The 23,517-nt window shown below is 39.8% G+C and overlaps 1 protein-coding gene and 1 long non-coding RNA gene across 2 annotated transcripts in view; one reads left to right on the top strand and one right to left on the bottom strand.

Annotated features, from left to right (window-relative positions):
• LOC137632545 (uncharacterized) overlaps positions 1-13,205 on the bottom strand; it is a 31,206-nt gene extending 18,001 nt beyond the window's left edge. Inside the window, exons 1-2 of the long non-coding RNA XR_011042059.1 lie at positions 13,146-13,205; positions 1,543-1,847 (exon numbers count right to left, since the gene is read on the bottom strand). This is a non-coding gene — a long non-coding RNA (uncharacterized lncRNA). The remainder of the gene's footprint in view (positions 1-1,542; positions 1,848-13,145) is intronic.
• Positions 13,206-15,029: 1,824 nt separating this feature from the next.
• LOC137632402 (intraflagellar transport protein 27 homolog) overlaps positions 15,030-23,517 on the top strand; it is a 29,490-nt gene continuing 21,002 nt past the window's right edge. Inside the window, exon 1 of the mRNA XM_068364335.1 lies at positions 15,030-15,167. Within this exon, the coding sequence (XP_068220436.1) occupies positions 15,030-15,167 (138 nt within the window). The remainder of the gene's footprint in view (positions 15,168-23,517) is intronic.

Raw genomic sequence — 23,517 nt, 5'->3', positions numbered from 1 at the left:
GACCCTGTTGAGTGACATGTAGCTGGAGAGCAGTAAACAGATGGCAAACATAGGACTGCTGAAGAGTGATGAGCAGTCGCAGAAAGACGAGAGACTGTAGAAACAATGGCAGCTGACGAACCACGAACAGCTGGCGAGTGAAGTGTGATCGGAGAATGACGATGGACAGGCAAATGCAGCAAGGCAGGTGAACGAGTCCAAAGGAAGTCCAATGAAACAGGCAAGGATCGGGAACCAGAGGGCTGTTGGCAAGTCTGACGCTGATCTAGATGACTAACCGAGTCACGAGGTGACGAGTAACGGTCTCTAGAAGAGGACTGCGATCGAGGTGACAAGTAGCAAGGCGTTAGCAATTGGCGAGTAGCTGACAAGTAAAGAGACTCCAAGGAAGATCGTCTGACGGGTGAAGGAGGGATCGCAGGTCTTTGGGAGAACCAGAGAGATGTCTCCTAACAGGTGGAGAAGGAGAAGGTCTGAAGCGTCAGCGAAGATCTTCCAGATGGGAGGCCTTCTCCGCAGGGCAGAGCTACTTAAGATAGAGATGAGATGACATCTAGAAGACTCTGGATCGGTGTCTCTAGGCCAAGGGAAATTCCCACCCGTAGGACAGACCTGCCTCGGACTTTGCTCCACCCTCGACAGAGAGTCGGCTCAGCAAGGGGTGGAGCGCAGTCTTTGGCAACAGATTCTAACAGGTCCACACTTAACAGCAACAAGGGATCCACTTCTGAGGAAGTCAGTGTACGCTTCCTCTCGGCACCGAGTTGATCGACGGGGTGCAGGTGAAACAAATCAGAAAATGAATAAGCTCCAGCCAGAGGAAGAGGCAGGGCTGTTTCTCTAGGGGAAGCAGTACCATCCCTCGAGACCTAAGGCTGACCTGGTGTTAACTGGTCTAACAATAGAAGCTTTAGGAAGAGGCCGAGGGGTCAAAGAAAATATCCTAGGTTTCTCCGACTTCGAGGAAAACCACGAAGGCAAAGAATCCATTTTGGGCTTCTTACACCGGCGCCCAAACTTCTCCCACGGGGAGGCAGACCACTCCCAGCATTCAGGGCAAGTTTTGTCCAGGTCACAAAGCTGCCCACAGCAGGAAGGAGACAGCAAATGCAGGTCTGTATTCAAGGAGGGCATGAAAGTCCCACAGGAGTGGCCCTCAGGTCCCTGAAAAGTCCACATAAGGATGGCCAAGGAGAGAGAGCACACACGGAAAAGACAAATAAAAAGCAATTAGTCAGTAATAGCAAGTCAATTGATGAGGGGGAAGAGCAGCAATGTCCGTTCTTCATCGAGCCTACAGCAAAGTGGTTACTCAGCCCAGGTGTGTGAGAGAGCGGGGTAGCAACTAACCCTCATCCCACGCTAACTAGCAAGTGGATGGTTAACCCTCGCTAAGTCTTATGGCTTGTCTTTCAGCTTCTCCGAAAGTAATATCCCCTATAAATAACGTTCATTTGTATTAAGTGTCGGAACAATTATTTCCATTCTCATCTGATGTTCACATTTGTTCTTCAGCAGAAACATGGTGTAACTAACACTTACCAGTAAAATAGGTACCGGGTATGGGATTTTTTAATCCAACGAGACTCTTCAAGATAATAATCAGTTCTAGTCTCACCAACTAAGAAGGAGAAGTTGGATTTTCCTCACTGGTATAGTGAAGACATCTAAATAGGTTCTCCTGTTCCAATGGGATTTGAGATGAAAATTAAAAATCCTCATCTTCAGGTGGCTCAGTGAGACAAACCTCTCTAAGGAGGCCATGGTTCCTAGCAGCCTCATCCACATCCAAACCGACATCGGCTTCAATATTTGAACTCTTGCAGCAAAAGTAAAGGACTGGATCTCTGAAAAGGAGTTGTAGTTATTATCATTCCCAACTATAGAATCTTCCGAGTCAAAGCCTGGAATCTAAGATGGGATTATAAAATTTAAGCTTCAAGCCAAGCAATGGGGCATCAAAAGGATATTCAGAACTATGTGATACAAATTACAGTAATTAACCATATCCATACGCTTACACCATTTGGTAGCATTTCAACCTATAAAGCCAATCACACCACTTTCATATAATAACATCTAAATGTGAAATAAGAAGGGATTAAAAATATTGAATAAGTAAATTAATGAAATTAATTAAAGCTTGTGATAAAACCCACTAATGTATTCTGTATAAATTTTATCAAGTTCAGGGTACTACAATTTTCCTCTAGTATACCTCTTATAGGTTTGTCCTAGAGTGAATGTGTTCTCCTCTGGAGATTAAAAACAGGGCAACCAACTAAAATATGTTTAATATCAAATATCACTCACTAGGTATCACAAAGTGGGGGCTTGTCGCCCTTTCCCAATCTTGAATAACTGTAGTTTGCATGTATATGGTCAATACACAGCCTGTTTAAAATGATGTTATCTCTACTACTTGTAGAATTACAAGATAACTATTCATCCACCGAAGGGTGGATTTTTAAAATTTTGTATTGGTGGACAGTTCAGACCATCGAGCCTGCCACTTATTCTTACAGTGAAAATGTACGTAACTTTTAAGGTCTTCGTAAGGAATACTTATAAGGGATGGGTCAAGAAGCTCTTAAGCTTCTTTAGATACCTTTCAGAGCCTGAAGGGACTGCTTGAAACTGACAAGGACACCCAACTGATCCAATAAACCAGAATAACCATACTTGCTGAGCTTGAAGTCTTTTTAACAAATTGCTTAAAATTAGCCTATCGTCTAAGTACAGAAAAACTCTCAGTCCCAGTAACCTTAACCTTTTTGAGATTGGGGCCATCATTTTGGTGAATACCTTTTGGTGAATACCTGAAGTGCTGTCCTGAGCCTGAAACACAAGCAGTTGAATTGAAATAAACTGGAACGTAAAAATTTGACTCCGAGAGGTCTATTGAAAACATTAAATCTATTTTAACGCTTGATTGCCCGAAGAGCTGTTGAGGGCATTTCCATCGAAAACCTGGTGACCACCGTGAACTTGTTAAGGGCTGAAATGTTATTTTCATTAGTAAAATAAATTTTTGAATATACTTACCCGATAATCATGTAGCTGTCAACTCCGTTGCCCGACAGAATTCTACGGGAGGGATACGCCAGCTATCACTATACTAGAAGGGGGTGTACTCACAAGCGCCACCTGTGGCCAGGTACTACAGTACTTGTTGTTGACGCCACCTCACTTTTTCCTCGGTCCACTGGTTCTCTATGGGGAGGAAGGGTGGGTCAATTAAATCATGATTATCGGGTAAGTATATTCAAAAATTTATTTTACTAATGAAAATAACATTTTTCAATATTAAACTTACCCGATAATCATGTAGCTGATTCACACCCAGGGGGGTGGGTGAAAAACCAGTGTACAAGACTAAAGGATAGCTAAGTATCCCGTATTTCATATAATCAGTTATCCACAATAACAATGAAATAATAAGTACCTGGTAAGGAAGTCGACTTGAACCGTTACTCTGCCTTTAATAAGATCGTCTTCCTTACTGAGCGCAGCGTTCCTCTTGGAAGGCTGAATCAACTCAAAGGTGCTAAAGTATACAGGGCTGCAACCCATACTAAAGGACCTCATCACAACCTTTAACCTCGGCGCTTCTCAAGAAAGAATTGACCACCCGCCAAATCAACAAGGATGTGGAAGGCTTCTTAGCCGACCGTACAACCCATAAAAAGTATTCAAGAGAAAGGTTAAAAGGTTATGGGATTATGGGAATGTAGTGGCTGAGCCCTCGCCTACTACTGCATTCGTTGCTACGAATGGTCCCAGGGTGTAGCAGTACTCGTAAAGAGACTGGACATCTTTGAGATAGAATGATGCGAACACTGACTTGCTTCTCCAATAGGTTGCATCCATAACACACTGCAGAGAATGGCTCTGTTTGAAGGCCACTGAAGTAGCCACAGCTCCCACTTCATGTGTCCTTACCTTCAGCAAAGCAAGGTCTTCTTCCTTCAGATGAGAATGTGTTTCTCTAATCAGAAGCCTGAATAGTAAGAAACTGAGTTCTTAGAACTTGGAAAAGAAGGTTTCTTGATAGCACACTATAAGGCTTCTGATTGTCCTTGTAAAGGTTAAGACCTTTTTAGATAGTACCTAAGAGCTCTAACTGGGCAAAGTACTCTCTCCAGTTCATTCCCCACCAAGTTGGACAGGCTTGGGATCTCGAACGACTTAGGCCAAGGACGTGAAGGAAGCTTGTTTAGCAAAAACCGAGCTGCAAGGAACATGTAGCCGTTTCAGATGTGAAAACAATGATCCTGCTGAAGGCGTGGATCTCACTTACTCTTTTAGCTGTTGTCAAGCACACGAGGAAAAGAGTTTTTAATGTGAGGTCCTAAAAAGAGGCTGATTGGAGAGGTTCAAATCTTGATGACATAAGGAACCTTACGACAACGTCTAGATTCCAGCCTGGAGTGGACAACCGACGTTCCTTTGAGGTCTCAAAAGACCTAGGGAGGTCCTGTAGATCTTTGTTGGTGTTAAGATCCAAGCCTCTGTGGCGGAAAACCGCTGCCAACATACTTCTGTAACCCTTGATCGTAGGAGCTGAAAGGGATCTTACTTTCCTTAGATATAACAGGAAGTCAGCAATCTGGGTTACAGTGGTACTGGTTGAGGAAACTGCATTGGTCTTGTACCAGCTACGGAAGACTTCCCCTTGAGACTGATAGATTCTGAGAGTGGATGTTCTCCTTGCTTTGGCAATCGCTCTGGCTGCCTCCTTCGAAAAGCCCCTAGCTCTTGAAAGTCTTTCGAAAGTCTGAAGGCAGTCAGACGAAGAGCGTGGAGGTTCGGGTGTACCTTTACGTGAGGTAGACGTAGAAGGTTCACTCCTAGAGGAAGAGTCCTGGGAATGTCGACCAGCCATTGCAGTACCTCTAAGAACGATTCTCTCGCGGGCCAGAGCGGAGCCAACCAACGTCAGCCGTGTCCCTTTGCGAGAGGAGAACTTCTGAAGTACCCTGTTGACAATCTTGAACGGCGGGAATGCATACAGGTCGAGATGGAACCAATCCAGCAGAAAAGCATCCACGTGAACTGCTGCTGAGTCTGGAATCGGAGAACAATACAATAGGAGTCTCTAGGTTATCGAGGTAGCGAACAGATCTATGGTTGGCTGACCCCACAGGGCCCAAAGTCTGCTGCAAACATTCTTGTGAAGGGTCCACTCTGTGGGGATGACCTGACCCTTCCGGCTGAGGTGATCTGCCATGACATTCATACCGCCCTGAATGAACCTCGTTACCAGCGTGAGCTTTCGATCTTTAGACCAGATGAGGAGGTCCCTTGCGATCTAGAAAAACTTCACGAAAGAGTCCCTCCCTGCTTGAAGGTGTAAGCCAGGGCTGTGGTGTTGTCAGAGTCCACCTCCACCACTTTGTTAAGCTGGAGGGACTTGAAGTTTATCAAGGCCAGAAGAACCGCCAACAACTCCTGCAATTGATGTGAAGTGTCCTTTGCTCCTGATTCCATGTTCTCGATCATTCCTGTCCGTCCAAAGTCGCACCCCAGCCCGTGTCTGATGTGTCCGAGAGGAGACGGCGGTCGGGTTTCTGAACAGCCAAAGGTAGACTTCCTTGAGAAGAAAGCTGTTCTTACACCACGCGAGAGAAGACCTCCTCTCTTCGGAAACAGGAACTGAGACCGTCTCTAGCGTCATGTCCTTTATCCAGTGAGCAGCTAGATGATACTGAAGGGGGGGAGGTGGATTCTCCCTAACACGATGAACGAGGCCAGCGATGAAAGTGTCCCTGTTAGACTCATCCACTACCTGACTGAGCATCGGTTCCTTCTCAGCATGCTCTGAATGCATTCTAGGGCTTGGAAGATCCTTGGGGCCGACGGAAAAGCCCGAAAAGCTCGACTCTGAAGATCCATACCCAGGGAGACAATGGTCTGGGATGGGATGAGCTGAGACTCCTCAAAATTGACCAGGAGGCCCAGTTCCTTGGTCAGATCCATAGTCCATCTGAGAATCTCCAGACAGCGACGACTTGTGGGAGCTCTTAAAAGCCAGTCGTCTGACGGAGCCGGACACAAGATCATGGTACTGCTGCACAGTCTGTGAACTGTCAACCATGGGGAAGCGAGGAAGTACAGTGACAACCCGAAGCTGTCTAGACTGTCTGGGTCGTACAGACAACTCCTTATCGGGTTGCTGAGGTTGCCGCACTGCGTCACAACAAGTCACTTCTGCTGGTGAACGTCTTCCCAGTGACACACTGACTCCGTAAACAAAAAATCCTTTAACAAGGACTAAGCTTGGACTGCATGTCTTGCAACACGGCTCAAGGTCTATGGGAGCAGGTGTGGTAACAGACGGGGTTAGTGACTGAAGTGGAACCATTACCTTCCCTGGAAGCATGTTATGCTTAAATAAAAGTCCAAAGGAGGCTACGCAGCTAAAGGCTCCTCTCCAAATGACAGAGTCCTCAAGGGAATATCAGAAGGAGGGAGAAAAGCACTTTCTCATCTACAGGGACCATATCCGAGAAAAGTTAAGTTCTCTCAGTGAGGGTTTCAATGGTGCAAAAGCAGCAGACTAGAAGGCAACATTATGAAACTGCTTGACAGTCTAGTGAGTTGGCAACAACCAAAGATGTATGACTGAGAAGCATGCGGTAAGGTATGCAGAGCATGTTGTATGCAGAGCATGCTGTATGTAGAGCATGTTGTATGCAGAGCATGCTGTATGCAGAGCATGTTGTATGCAGAGCATGCTGTATGCAGAGCATGTTGTATGCAGAGCATGCTGAATGCAGAGCATGCTGTATGCAGAGCATGTTGTATGCAGAGCATGCTGTATGTAGAGCATGTTGTATGCAGAGCATGCTGAATGCAGAGCATGCTGTATGCAGAGCATGTTGTATGCAGAGCATGCTGTATGCAGAGCATGCTGTATGTAGAGCATGCTGTAAGGTAAGCAGAGCGTGTTGCATGGCGTTAAACATTTCTCAGAAATTCCATGACCAGTGCTAGAGTGCTTCATGCATGCTTGCATGGGGTTTTAATATCAACATAATATTTACCTTACATTCATAACTCATGATTCTGTTTAGAAGATATTTTTGCCATATTCTGCGATATTGTTAAAAATATATTGCAAGGAATACATATATATTTTTATATAAGTAAGACAAATAACCTCCATTATCATAATGTTTGTGTAGGCATACTGCAAGTTATGAAAGTAATGAGGTGTTATTATTGTCATTTGTTATTTCTCAAGTTGAGGAGAAAGTAGCAGATGCATGCGTTGAGGTGGCTGACTCATAGCATGAGGTTGCTGCCTCAACAGTTGCGCTTGCTGTAAGGTTGATGGATGCGCAGTAGCAGGTTCCTGAGGAACGAGTTGAGGTTCCTGAGGTGTGAGCTGCGAGCGTTCAGGAAGTGGTTGCGCAGAACGCAGTAATTGTCTCGCGAGTTGAGGTTCCTGAGGCGCAAGGCTAAGGTGTTGAGGTGCTTGCCTTGAGGAGGGTTGAGCTCGCTGCAGCGAGAGCTGAGGAGACTGACTCATGGATGGGAGAGGATGTTGTACCTCAAGAGAGTGTTGCCTCACTGGTGGAACTGCAAGTGGAAGCGGAGGAAGTAAGGTATAAGCTTCCTGTTCCCATTGCTGAGGTTGCCTTAAGGAAGGCGGAGGGAGCTGCACACCACTGGAAACAGTAAACTCAGAACGTGGTAAGGTATCCTGAGGAGCCTCAACATCGTACGCCTGGCAGACAGGACTGCGGTCAGGCGGAGCGATCGCAGGAGGAGGTGTAACCTTCTCAGCCTGACACTCACGCATCAGGACCGCAAGTTGTGACTGCATGGACTGCAGTAGAGTCAACTTGGGGTCGGCAGACACTAAGGTCTGCTGAGGCGAAGCCATAACAGAAGAGATCTGTTGCGGCAGCACCTTACTCCTTTTAGGAGGTGTGCAGTCACCTGATGACTGAGGAGAGTCAGAGCTAACCCAATGACTGCATCCGGGTTGTTGAACTCTAACTTCGTACGTCTGGCATAGGTCTGGACTTTACGTTTAAGAGGTCTTGAGACCTGAGACCAGCGTTTTCACCCCGAAATTTCTTCTGCAGACGAGCAAATTAAGGGCTCAATCGTCTGCGGGTGGGAGTGACGGTCTCTGAAAGACACGCCCGCAACCACCGAGGATACTTCTGTGCGCCGATCAAGGCCTGCCGAACCCTTTTGCCCTTCGACATTGCTTCTCCCCTGGGCTTGGGAGCTTGCAAGAGGTCCCGGACTGGGAGGACGACTGGCACGCACAGAAGTACCCTCACGCACAACACTGACACACTTTGCGCTAATCACTTATCACTTTTGATTTTCTGTTTGCACTTATTTCACTGAACTCGAAACTTTAAGTGGTTTGTACCTGAAACACGCAATTCTATCCTTTCTCAAAAGTTAGTAATTGCGAAAACAGAATTACAATGTAACAGAAAAATCTAATGAAAGATAAATAATTCAGTGGCTGGAAAGAGACTAAACACTAGATCAAATAAACTACGTTTAAAATCTCTCATCGCATAAAGCTTGAGAACAAGAAAAAACTCTAGAAACGTTTACCTTCTTCCCTAAAGAGACTAGGGAGAAGAGCAAAAACGATAACAACGTTACTCGCTTGAACGAAACGTTTATCCCTCTCTCTCTCTCTCTCTCTCTCTCTCTCTCTCTCTCTCTCTCTCTCTCTCTCTCTCTCTCTCTCTCTCTCTCTCTCTCTCTCTCTCTCTCTCTCTTGACTTAGAACCTGAGAGAAGAGCCCAATCATATATATCGTTAAAACATATTATGTTAAAGGAAAAAACTGAAATATTTCCCAATTTATTAGAATTAAAACCATTAAGTTAAGAAAGAATGAACAAAACGCTAGACACGGTTACTCTTACTGCAACGTGACACCGTGAAAATTCTCTCTCTATCGTGACGATAGAGCGCAAGTTGAACGTTCTGAACGTCAACAACTGCAGAGACAAAACAAAACGTTAGTTCAACTTTGAAAACAGTACGAGACTATCAAAGAAATTCTTTCAAAAACATTAAAATAGCAAAATATGATAACAGGTAAAACCGAAATGACGGGCTCAATGTTAATTAACTTCGGTACCAAGAAAAGACCGCCTACTATTAGGAAAGGTCGAATATAAACAAATATAAAAATTAATTTTAATAAGTTTATAATAAAAGGAAGTTAATCGAAGAGGCCTATAAAAGGCGGAGAGATATAAAATAAATCTATAACTTTTGTTAAGCAAAATTAAGAAAGAGTCTATACTCTCTTAGACACCAACACTTCCGTCTAAGGGAAGGGTCGGCCATTTAAAGGTGAAAGAGAGTTCATACTCTCTTCGTCACCATAATTAAATTAATTCCAAAAGCTAACTAAGCTAATATAGAAGTTTCTAGTATAGCGAATAGCTGCAAATTTTAGAGAAATACTTCACCAAACCGTGAACAATACTCCAAAATCATAAGCGTATCCAAGAACGTCTTGCCGGAAGCACGACAGAGGAAAAAGTGAGGTGGCGTCAACAACAAGTACTGTAGTACCTGGCCACAGGTGGCGCTTGTGAGTACACCCCCTTCTAGTATAGTGATAGCTGGCGTATCCCTCCCGTAGAATTCTGTCGGGCAACGGAGTTGACAGCTACATGATTATCGGGTAAGTTTAATATTGAAAAATATCTCTTCTATCACATTTTTCTCTAGATTTACAATTTCCAGTTGTAGCATCTGAGCTTTTGGTGTATTGGCAAGATAGTTCAGATACAATACTGTACTGGTGTCTTTGACATGTGAGGGTTGAAGATCAGAGATCCAGTAACCTTCTTTGACTACAGCTAGCACCCACACACCAGGCTGAAGGCTTTACCGAGCTGGGAAGAGTGGGGGCAAGTCTTCCCCTCTGGAATCCGCCATGAAGCCCTGTCACAATGTTCTCTGATAAGGTTTTCAAGTTCAGTTGGTAATAATTCAGGAATGTCTACTAAATCGGCTTTTGCTGTTCTATCTATCGAACGAAAGGGCTTCCTAGTTGACAATTCTGAGGATAAAGAATTTGATCCAACTGTATGTAACAGTAATTCTATAAATAGATCTCAAGATATCAGTTTGAGGTCTGCTCTCTACTTGAGCAACAATTTTGTCAATGCTAACCACATCTAACATAGGTCCCCAAATAGGCAAGGAATTAGTGTGTTTTTGTGCCTCAGAGACTGACCCCTACATAGATGTACATATCTGCTCTTAATAAAAAAAAAAGAAAAAAAAAAGTTCACAAGGGTTGCTAAAGCTTCTGAGGCTCCCGCTGACAGTTTTATCGAAGCAAGTCAGATAATCTGCAATTAAATCTAAATCCTGATGTCCTGCAAATTTCTACAAGACTAAAAAGCACAAATTTTCTAATTAATTTGTATTTTTCCTAACCTCACAAACTTAAGATCTTTAATAGGAGTATGACAACAGCAAAACTGGAACCAGACCAAGCTTTTGACGAGGTAAACACAGCTGGCTGTGAAATGACGGGGAGGTTCGCCCACCTTGCAGATAATGTTCGCCTTCACTTTGACCTTTGGCCTGGGACTAGCATAGTGATTGAGGTGGGTCGTACAATTTGGAGGTCTAATGTTTGTATGATTAGAAAAATCCAAATAGATTAAAAAAAATTCATGATTTGTTCCTTTACATAATAAAAACCTTCAACCTATGATAAGAGACCCCAAGAAAGTGTGGAAATACCTATACTGTACTTGGCAACGAACTAACTGTTTGTGTGGGTGGGTACTGACAATCCAATCCCTTCCCAAACTTGGGAAATTATTGTCCGGGCTATTGAGATGACTGAGATTTACTTATAACTCCCGGTCTTGGCAAATATCGAGAAGAATGTCTTTCTGTAAGAGAAGGATCGCCACTAAGTCTGTCAAAATCAGCCAGTCATTCAGATAATGGAGGATACGGATGACGTTGGCGTGGGTCCAGGTTCAGACTAAAGTGAACACTCACGCAAGAGTAGGGGAACTCGCATGTTGTTCGTGTGACCCGCCGCCACAAACGTTCACTTCTAAACTGACCCCACAGGGATAGGGATGCTCTGATGGATGTGAGCGAGATTTAGATTAAAAAGAGGGGGGGGGTTGGAAGATGGTAACCCAGCCTCCCCACCTCAACAGAAGAATCCCTGCAGCAGCTTGTTCTGCTATTGGTAGGGTAGCATGGCCCACTGAAATCTTATATGCCCTGGTGGTATAATGAAGAAGCCACTGTGGTACAGGGGGAGGGCGCGGACACTCCCCTGTTTACTCCAAAAATTGTGAGCACCATACAAACAGCTCACAGTGTTCTCTTGATTGAGGACAACCGCCAGCAGGTGCTCCCACCATGGGTGGTGGATTAGCAATGTTATTACATTTTAGGGGGGACAACCTGCAGGACCCTAAGGACAGGAGGAACTGCGGAGGAAAAAGAGGCTTGGGCCACAGAGCCAGAAAGAAAGGGCTGCTTCTGTGAGCCACACTTCAAAACTTTCAGAACCAGATTCTTTGAGGGGAACCCGAATCTCCCAAGGGTAGCTACAGCTCACGAAGAGCATCAAGAGAGGACTCTTCATGGGAGGACAGCACCTTTGCCTCTCCATGGGAAGCAATAGGGTCTTGCGGACCAGAAAGTAGTCTGGGGTCAAAGACATATCCCTCTTACTCATTCGTCCTCCAAAGGAAACCAAACGAGCAGAGGCAAGGGGGGGGGGGGGTTCCCCCTTGGAAGAAAAGAAAGCCTGGGTTTCTTGGCCTTTGAGGTAGAGCTCTAGGACAAAGAATCACTTTTCGACTTCTTTTCCCTTCTCCTTCGGCGGAACACTTCACGCATGGAGGATGGCCACTACCGACACTCGCTGCAGGGAGATTTCACTATGCATGACGGACAAAGTTGATGGGGTCTCTCCAAGGAAGAAGGGAACAAGGGATCTTGTCAAAAACAAGACCGGTCATGGCCAGACAAAGACGCACGCTGCTTCCTCAGAAAACAGCACAATAACACCGGAAATGACAAAAAGCATAATATATCCACTCTCTCCAAAGCCCAAATGAAAATTGGTTGAGCTAGTGAATTAACTGGCGATGGCAGGAGTGTCTCCAGCTACCATCCTGTTACTGCCAGGAAGTTGTCACCCACATATCAAATTTTTACGGCCAGAACACCAGCTCGTGCTGAACTTATCTCCAAAAACAACGAGGGTTTGTACTTTGTGTCGAAACAAACAAAATTTTGTGAGGCCACAGATTTCTTTTATTACATTTACCATACATGATGATGGATATAGGAGGAAGAATCACATTTTGTAACTGCTATGGAAATGAAGGATGGGAGTGTCAAATGGGGTGATGCAAAGGGGGTTGGCCCAGTGTATTAATCCAAGTCAGGTTAGGTGGGGATACCTTAAACTAGTACATGTCCCAATGTTTTCATTTCAACATAAGCATAAGTGACTTAATCTGCAGTAACATAGATAATGGGATTGGAATTATCATTTCATTTGCACCCAAATGATACCTGTCCATAAAACTACGTTTTTACCGAAGCCAATACAGTGAAGGTCTTGTGATGGCAAAATCTTTCGTTTTTCAAGTAGGTAAATTGGTGTTTAATACAAAAATTGTCCACCTGTATGTATTAACTTACAATATGGCAGTGTAGGGGGGTCTAACCCCCTTTAGGTATATAGGTAAGGACATGGCTTGTCAATTAGGTTAGGGGAGAAAGTTTAGGTTAGTTAATGTCCATTTTTAATCAACACATGAGGCACTGGCCGCTGTTATGCAAAGGCTCCAATCGTTTGGCACAGAATTGTCAATATTAATACATAAAAGTAATGTGTTTGATCGGTGCACAAATCTAGTAAATACATTCTTTGAAAAATACGGGATTTTACTATATAAGATTTAGCGATCTGGCGAATCCTAAAATCCGCCAAGAAACTGTTCTACAATCTAATCTACGGTAGGATTTCCTACCGTGCGGTATGTTAAATAACATTAATATGATTAGCATAAGTTACATCCATGAGGTTTCGTTCATATTGACTTCCACTCTCTAATTCATTAACTTTAAACAGATTTTATGCTTACCAGCAAAGTAAAACGCTGTGTCGGCTTATGACCAGGCTGAAGTTAAACAGAACACCCGTCATGTCACAGGACACAAGCTCACAATAACACAGAGTAAAGTCGTAATTCGTAAACAATCTTTCCAGATGGCAAAGGTAGGATGTTACCCACTGTCCTGTTACTTTTAAAGTTAAACACAAATAACATTAAATTTGGTCCAAGGTGTCATTTGTTCTCAGGTCATCTCAGGGTACTTTCTATCTTATCAGATCAACTAATTCTATGGTACAAACTTAGGATTTATATGATTTAATTAAAGGAAAATTCAAATATATACTTAAAAGATTCATCCTGTGATACAACACCAATTTTGTGGTATTGGAACCACAATGAGGGAATTGTTTTTCTTTGGAAAGAAAGTAAATTACATTAAAAGCACAAGAAAAACATCATTAAAAAAAAACAGTAGAGATAACGGCACCAGCTGAAAACATTAATAACAGCTCGGTAATTAGGTGGCTGGTGTGTCTTTCTTCACAAACTAAAACATTTGATATCCTATTTTTTTTTCTATTTCAAAATACTCGATAACAAGTTATGTGTATCCACTATCCAATAAGTGCTACATTGGGTGTATATATATATATATATATATATATATATATATATATATATATATATATATATATATATATATATATATATATATATATATATATATATATATATGTATATATATACATATATATATATATATAAATTCATACACACACATGCAAAATATGGCAAATTGTTTCTAAACAAGACACGCCAGGATTATTGATATCCTTTTCTCAATACAAACTACATTAATCAACCTTCAAATTAATAACTTAGCTTTTCATCTATTACTGAATTTATTTCTTGGGCAATAGACATCTTTCGCTTTTAGCCATTAACCAGACAAAAGTATGCATTTAATCGTTTTATTAACTCGTACAGTATTAAAATAAAAAAAAAAACAACTAATATGCTAATTGATAAATCATTTGGTTACTTTTACGAAAAATGCATGGTATACAATAGAAAACAAATACGTAATATATTAATATTCATTTTGCAAATACCAGATGTGTATTTGCAAATAATCACATACTCATATTAGTTTGCTTGTATTTCTGAGTTATAAAGTTACCTCTCATAATTCATTGCATAGAACTTATTAACAGATTATTATGGAATTAAAATTTCTAAACCTTCATCCCTATCATAAGTGGAACACAATAATATACTTCGACCAACATGGTTCCTGTTTTATTTGCAAAGTCATATCTCCCCTCTAGTTCAGTTGTATCTATCAAGTTGCTATGGAAACACGCGTCAACAATCGCATACCTCCAACTACGGCCAATGTTTATCTGCTTTCCTAGTTCCTACAGTGTTTATTGAGAGCGATGCCGGATAATACTATTATACGGGCGAAGTGCCTTATTTTTGGTAAATATATATTTATTTTATCTTGATTCTGAACTGGAATCATGAATTTAAATGTGAATTGTTTTACAGGCAAATTTTGTGCTACAATCCGCAATGATTATCTTAGGCATATCATTTCTAGGCTAGGGGAATATGGTAGTAAACCTTATCTTGAGAAATGGGATATCCCTGCGTTTTATGTTCATCAAAGGCGAATATGGCATATACTTCGAGATAGAACACAGAAACTTTTATGCACATGTCAGTATTTCTCAGTGCACTTACCGCACGTTATATGGATGAATTAGACTTTGACCAAGGGTAGGCTACTGAAAGCCTTACTATTGATACGTAATGTTGGTTTTCTTACACCAAAAAAGTTATATGACTAGTATTTGCTGAAAAAAGCAAACCATTTTTCTTGAGAATATCATTATCACAACATTCAAAATGGATTGGATTTGTGCATTTGGACCAGAAAGTCCTGCTATTCTGGGGCCTGAAGAGGCTATGCAAAGTCCACGTAAAAAAGGAGGAAAACCTTCTAGAGGCTGGACAGCAAGATGGAAGAATGAATCGGAAACGGAGGTATAATAGAAGGCTTAAAAATTAGCGTGGATAGGGGCCGAAACGAAAGATCGCGGCAAAGGCTTTTAAGTAATGCCTAAAGAACACCTTAGGGGAATGGTTCAAAATTGTATATGATAGTAAGTAAAAAGGTCTTAAAGACACTAATATAAAGTTACCCAAGGGATGCCTTAAACAATTTCTAAAGATAAGCCTGATTAGTAAAGCGAAGGGTATTGTTTAGATTTAAATATTAAATGCGAAAATTTTCACATTAGATTGAGGAACCTGCTGAAGTAGTGGAAATTAGAACAGACAGAAATATCTAAATTTTATACACACACAAATTTGTTAAAGGAAGCAAAGATGCGTTTGTTTTATGACAATTACTTTAAAAAATGAAGTCAGGATACAATTGGCCCTTTCACTCATGGCTACTATTCTTATCAGTACAAAGAGAGCTTGACACATATGTGAGGTATCCTGCCAAAGAACAAATGACAGTAAAAGATGCGAATGCACTATGACCTTGGAACATATCACTTGACTTTGATTGTTGCATCGTTAATTGGAATGAAGCATGGAAGGAACTCCAACACAAGTTCCATTTTGTTCGAAATAACCATATTTTCTTAACTTTCAAGTGAGATAGGACACTTGAAAATTAAATATGTCCGTCGCGCGAGTGTCTGGTGATGTGTTTGAATGCGTTCATTTACAAGTTGACACATACAGTAGGTGCCACATGTCTCAAAAAAGTCACAAGTTTTATTTGTAACACTATAGCCTGTGTAATGTCTAATATACAAAAGTATGCGAGAGCTCTTCAGCCATTTTAAGATGCACTAATGAGGGCCAATACTTGTGGGGGGAAGGTTATCTAAAATGCAAAGGATACCTCTCTGAAAATAGGGTCATGGCAACCAAGGAATGTAAGATATCGCGGCCTTGGAAGGTTAGAATGCATAGGCTAGTGAACGACTCATGTTGAACAGCGCTCTGAGAAGCGAAGAGAGGTTTACTATGAGTAACCAAATTCTGTTTTCTATGATTATGATATACCAAACTACAGGGATTTGTGTTCTCGATAGCATTCCTAATCAGGTAGTTGGAACTTCAAAAGTTCAAACTTGTAGCGAATGTTTTTATGTTGAACAGGCTGACATAAGTCTTATTTTATAATTTATTTATGACAGATCTATTCCAATGCTATTACTATTCTTAAAATATGTTATTTTGATTGTACATTACTTCTCTTCTAGTTTATTTATTTCCATAATAATAATAATAATAATAATAATAATAATAATAATAATAACAAAATACCAGATTTATCAAGTTTTTTTACATGTAGATATGTTAGTTGGTGCTATTTTCCCCAGGATAAAAAAAATAAATAAAATTCCACTCTTATCGATTAACATTCATAATAGCATTAAAGTCAGGAATTTTTATAAACGTTGTTTTAATAGACAAAAAATTCAAATCCAATGACACTAGGCATTGTGTCATCCCCTCCACGTTCAAAGTGTTTACTGCAACAAACATTCCACAAATGCTCTACAATGACAACCATGTTGTTTTGTTACATTGACCCAATTTTGATCAGTTGGTCTTCAATCGACAGTGGACAATTGTCAGATCAAAAGCGACTAGAAAACAGCTCTCTCTCTCTCTCTCTCTCTCTCTCTCTCTCTCTCTCTCTCTCTCTCTCTCTCTCTCTCTCTCTCTCTCTCTCTCATTAGTTCGATAAAACCAATCATTAGGGCTAAGATATATTCTTCTAATTAACATTTCGAGACCTGTGATATAGTTCAATGCTTTATATTTCCTAATCAAAATTTACAATTTTATTTCTTCATGTTTCTTTATCACCGCTATTTCAAGATAACTTCAAATAAACACAAAACTAAAATGGGCAATCCATTAACAAAAAACACCTCTCATGATTGAAAATTCCATTTGATTTCCTACTCACCACTGGAAAAAACTCTTAATACATATCCTTCTATCACTCATTTTATCTACTTGTATATGAGAGTGGTAAAATATGACTATAAAAATGACCAATCTGATTATCAAATGAACTTTTAAACTTCAGTGACTTGTTTTATTTATACCTACGTGTAGACCTTCAATCCTCGTTTAAAGGTGATAGGGGTGTTCGCCAATGGGCATTTATTGAAGGGCACAATATTGTTGGTACTCTTCCAATATGTGATCTACCGAGTTGCTTGCATTCCAGTGTGATTTACCGAATACCGTTATAGACGTATGAGGAAAGAATTCATAGAATCTCAGATTTTCTATAATGATATTAGAGAGATTTGTCGTCTTATGACTTACTGATTCTTACGTATATTTTACATTTGATTTTATCTTTTAACAAATAATATATACATGTATTTTTTTTTTTTTTACATAATTTTACTAGTCATCTTCCTAAAAGATCACACGCCATAAATAATAGATCACTGTCGTAGATAGGTTGACCACACTTTTCGTAGATCACATTATCGGAAGAGCAAAATACTGTTAAAGGAAATCATCAAGAAGTTTGGAAAAAAAAATTGAAAAAATAATCCCATACAGAGAATAGTATCCATTAAATATTCTGTGTATGGACTGTTCCTTATATATGTGCGATTATTTTCAAGTAAAATAATAAAATACGAAATACAATTTTAAAACATCAAAATAACCCATGAGTTATCCGCTTCCTAAAATCATGAAGTCAAAACTGACACAGAGTAATTAGTCTTACACTAATCCATTATTAAGACTACTACATCTTTATAATTGACTGGATTCTACGTTAATAACAACTACTGTATATAATTTCACTTTATATCTTTACTGTTTATTTTCAGACTGTTATTTAATGCTATTTATAGATGACATGGCTTTCTTAACTTGATAATAACACAATACATAATTAAAATTTCTTGGAAGAAGCCAATGGCCGTTTACGAATACAAATAATAAAAATGGCTGATGGGAGTGAACTTATAACCATTTTAATTCCGTCCTTGGTATAATCATCCACCGAAATCAAACTTACCAAATAAACACGTAATTATTTTTTTCTCTATACATTTAATGGGTATAATTCTAGAAAAACACCACTTGTATATATTTGTTCATACACATTAGAAAACTCCAATGTTGAATTAAGACACTTAAAAATTATATCTTACTCCATAATACTTTTAATTTTCTGTCAACCCGTATCTGTTTCATTCACGAGAGAGAACAAGAGATACCATGACGTCATCATTATATATAGAATAGTTAGCCACAGAGAAAGATCAGTACACCACCAGCGGTGGGGAGCCATTGCAAAGCAGGCTTCTTTCCTTCTACAGATAGTGTTTTAATTCATTTGAACCGAGTTTTCCTATCAACTGATGTCCTTGTCTTGCGATTCTGTCTAATTTCCTTATCAGTAAGAAGAGAAGTTGCCATGACAAAACTTGTCATCTCTAATAGGGAAGTCGAGGTATAGTCCCTTATACGGAAGAGACTCCAAGGTTAGACACCATAATATTACCTCGTGGTTCGATGAGATAAGGCAAAATGTTTTCGTCCAATTATATTAATGACAGTTTTCATTGTTGATTTGTAGAGTAGGACTATTTAGCAATAAACAATATCTTACAAATCCCCAATAGGATTATCCAATATCATTCTTTTCTTTCCTCACGTTACCAAAAGTCTTAAGAGAATTAGTTTTCAAAATATCGACCCACTTGTCAGGTTTTACTACTAAAAACATTGGATGGCCTTGACGCAAAGAAGATTCCTTAACTAGTTTTATATGTGTGTGTACGTGCGATCGTGTAAGGTTTTGGACATACAGTGTATAAGAGCTTACATATTATATACAAGCAACTTACATAAATAAATCGGTAGGTATGTAGACCAATTTATCCCAGTGACTGATTGACATTTTGATAACTTATGAACCGCATAGAAGAGTTAACGGATATCTGAGCGTCTTTACTCGTAAACCAATAAATAAAATAAAATAAGCACAGATTGTATATTTAGGAAATACACTCAGTCGTGCATTCATTCAAGCACGCAAGCATCACACATTCAGGAACACAAAGAGCACGAGCACGGCTGTCTTTCTGAAGGTATTCGTGGACCACTACGCAAATGAGACGCAGCCGGGGTACTGACCTTTCAACACCGGGCTGTCCTTGTGGTGTACAAGTTAGGGATTGCATCTTCCCCCAAAACAAGAAGATTGTTTAAAACTAACGGTTGAAGCCCTGTCAATTTTACACATCCAAATGTGTACGCCAATTTAAGGAAGAGCACCAGGCACCGTTTATTCTCTCAAGAAATAGTTCATAGGTAAAGCAGAAGGCAATCTTACTTTTACTTACTTTAAAAGTTGCTTTCATGGTCTTATCACTTAGGGGAACCCTATTCATTACAGGACCTGCACGTTCAATTTATCGTACACATTCTTGGGCATTTTGCCTATTGTACTACATCATCATCATCATCATCTCCCCCAACGCTTATTGAAGCAAAGGGCCTCGGTTAGATTTCACCAGTTTGAAGTTTTAATTCAATACTTCCCCCATTCATCATTTCCTACTTCACGCTTCATAGTCCTCGGCTATGTAGGCCTGGGTCTTCCCCCAATTCTTTCAGTAACTTGTGGATCCCAGTTGAACGTTTGGTGAACTAAACGCTCTTAGGGAGTGCGGAGAGCATGCCCAAAACCATCTCCATATACCCACAAGCGCGATCTCTTTCATATATGGCCCTCGAGTCGAGTAATCTCTCTTACAGTTTCATTTCTAAACATGTCCTGTTATTTAACTCCCAATATTCTTCTCAGGGCTTTGTTCTCAAATCTGCTAAATCTGATGAAGATTGTTTCATTGTTATACCATGACTCATGTCCATACAGTAACTAGATCTCACTAAACTGATATATAGCTTGATTTTTATATGTAACTTCAGGCGATTTAATTTCCAAAAGTTACTTAACTTAGCCATTATCTGATTTGCTTTTTTCAGTCTTTCATTAAACTAATTCTAAAGACCCTGTATCGAGGATCATAGTTCCTAAATACTTGAATGATTCTATAATTGTACTACAAAATTGGTGTTTATTGTCAAATCCCAATTATCAAAAAACTTCATCGAAGAAGAAAATCTTCAGTTTCATCTTGAACAAAATCCTTCTCCTTTATCAATTCTGTCCTCATACACCTGCCAACACTGAGGTTACCAAACAATTCTTCTCTCTCAAAGGGTTAACTGCTGCACTGCAATAATAGTTCAGTGGCTAATTTCCTCTTGGTAAGGGTAGAAGAGACTCTTTAGCTATGGTAAGCAGCTCTTCTAAGAGAGGGACACTCCAAAATCAAACTATTGTTCTCTAGTCTTGGGTAGTGCCATAGCCTCTGTAACATCGTCTTCCACTGTCTTGAAGTAGAGTTTTCTTGATTGGGGTACACTTGGGCACCCTATTCTATCTTATTTCTCTTCCTCTTGTTATTGAGAAGTTTTACAGTTTATATACGAAATATATATTTTAATGTTCTTCTTAAACATCTCTTGTAGTTATTTCCTTACTTCCTTTCCTCACTGGGCTATTTTCCATGTTGGAGCCCCTGGGCTTATAGCACCCTGTTTTTCCAACTGGGGTTATACCTTAGCAAGTAATAATAATAATAATAATCTCCGACGGCACAGGCTAGTATGGGAGTCTAACTATAGAGTTTACAAATTCCATGTCAAAATTTAAAAAAGGAAGAATCTCATAGTATAGGAAAGGGTATAACTAACAGCTCCTTTACATGCAATAGGCTGGGATCTTCATTCTCATTCCCTCACCTAATCAGAGTAGGACCTTCATTCTCATTCCCTCACCTCATCAGAGTAGGACCTTCATTCTCATTCCCTCACCTCATCAGAATAGGACCTTCATTCCCATTCCCTCACCTATTCAGAGTAGGATCTTCATTCTCATTCCCTTACATAATCAGAGTCCAATGAAATCTAGATTAAGAATAATGGGATTCCACCTTATACGAAGCAGTAGAATTAGTATTGTAAGACAGTCACACATGGGGTAGAAGCATCGCCCTTGTGTATCAATTACATGTTAATGCTATATAATATAACGGTCTGGTCCTACAGATAAAAATATTTATGCCACGACTACTGAGCAAGTGAGAAGAAACTAATATTCATCATGTTTTTGGATAAAAATGGTCACTTGGCGTGTGCACTATCCAGGCCATGGAATATTAATACCAGTTTCTGGATCATGTGTCTTGTTTGCCTATTTATTATTTGTTGGAATTAATTCACATACTTATGCACAAACAAAATATATGTGGTTATTTTTCACTATTAGGCTGCTTTTTCAAACTAGATGTGGCTTATGAAAATAAAAATGTTGGTCAAACTGCAAAGTTGTGGATGATTCCTTCTGCGGATAAAGGGGCTTGGTTACTGATCCCATAGGCATATTCTAGGTCTATAGGAAATGGTGCATGAGAGAGATGCCCTGTCCCTTGGATTTGCCACTCTTGAACAAATCTTAAACATTCATCGTATTCAGTTATCCCTATATGACTAAACCCTATTAAAAACTATTATGCATCCTTTCATATATTTTAAGAGTTTTTTTTTTTCACTTTCTCTTTATACCTTTTTACGGCTTATCTTTTTTTTATTCGTTTTAAGTCTCATACCGCCATACAATTAATTAAAAAATATTCAACTTTACCTTTCATTTGCATTTGTTCATAATTCCCTTTTTTAATGGAGAGGTGGTTCAACAATTCTTTCAGATATTCCAGGTGACTCATATATATATCTTTTGCACACACCCACTACTCGTGACTTCCTTGCTTCACTTATTTTGTGACTTCCCCCCCCCCCTCTCTCTCTCTCTCTCTCTCTCTCTCTCTCTCTCTCTCTCTCTCTCTCTCTCTCTCTCTCTCTCTCTCTCTCTCTCTCTCATTATATTTTACTCTAGACTACCTTTATGAATCAAATGCTTCCATTTGTCCACCAATCAATATTAATGACACTTGGTTTTTCTTTTTATATTAACCATTTACCATCATAACTATACTATTGATAAGAAGTGGATCTACAGAAAAACAAGATAACACTCCCTATCATGTTTACTAGAATTAACTGTTTCATAGACCCACGCACGCAGAAAGTTAATCAATAGTACATCGTCCCCTCCGTCTAACATAGACACCGGAGCACTTCCTTCTATCTTGTACTCATTCTTGTGTTCCAAAACCCCTCTCCATTATTCCTTCTACCTTCCAAAACGATCAAATAAAACATTTTTTTTTTCACCAGCAAGCAATCTCGTACCTTACCATAATGACCAAATCATCTCAAAACTCTACACCATACTTTTTTACCCCATACTAACCTTCAACCAAAGAATTTTATCTCACCATTTCGACCCATCTTACGCTCCATAAGCTACTTAAACTATTCATACCAACTTCCTCTATTTTTCATACACATTTAGGTAATTTAGAATAACACTAAAGATCTTTCTTTAATACCAAACTTTTGCCTTCGATGATATTCATTTTCTCCATACATTCACCATTTCTCCTATTCTGACACTCACTTCTGTCGTCCTGTTGCCTGTTGTAATTATTTACTCTCAAATACCCCAATGAATAAAACACTTTAAATCTTCCCCTAATCACACCGGGATTCATTAATTCATATTAAATTTCTAGCTTCATATTTTTTGCTAAGTACCACTTTCAACCCTCATCTTATAAAGACTGTTTTCTGGGTCTCTCTTAGCACCGTATTACCTGTTAACATTAGTCATCTTTCATTACATTTATAATACATTTCTCTTCCCACAAACTCCCATGTAAATATCCAATAATTTTTTATTGCCTCTCTCATATATAATCAAATAAATAAAAAGAAAAAGAACCTAGTCAAAAAGCACCTTTATCTTAAATTCCTTTCATCAAAATCCTCAAACTTTACCTAGATGGTACACTCTCCTATGCGTGCTTTACCAGTAATGTTAAGACTATTTACAGTACTTAAAATTACTTCAGTTATCTTTATCCTTATAAAGTAGAGCAATAATTTTCCTCTCACTATCCTTTCCCGGAATTCTTCCAACTGTAATTCCATGAACAGGTGACCTTCCATCCATCTATATTCTAGCTACAATAACTTAAATCTTCAAAAGCTATTTTCTAACATATTAAGAGGTGTATATACTGCATGCCTTAACCTCTCACTCATGCATCCTAGAAATCTACCCCTCTCGTGTTATCTACATTCAACAGCTATTCTAATAACAAGTCCCTTTCGATAACTTTATTCACTT

Source organism: Palaemon carinicauda, chromosome 41 (genome assembly GCF_036898095.1).
Source record: "Palaemon carinicauda isolate YSFRI2023 chromosome 41, ASM3689809v2, whole genome shotgun sequence".
Classification (NCBI taxonomy): Eukaryota; Metazoa; Arthropoda; class Malacostraca; order Decapoda; family Palaemonidae; genus Palaemon; species Palaemon carinicauda.
This window is presented reverse-complemented; position numbering and strand designations above follow the sequence as displayed.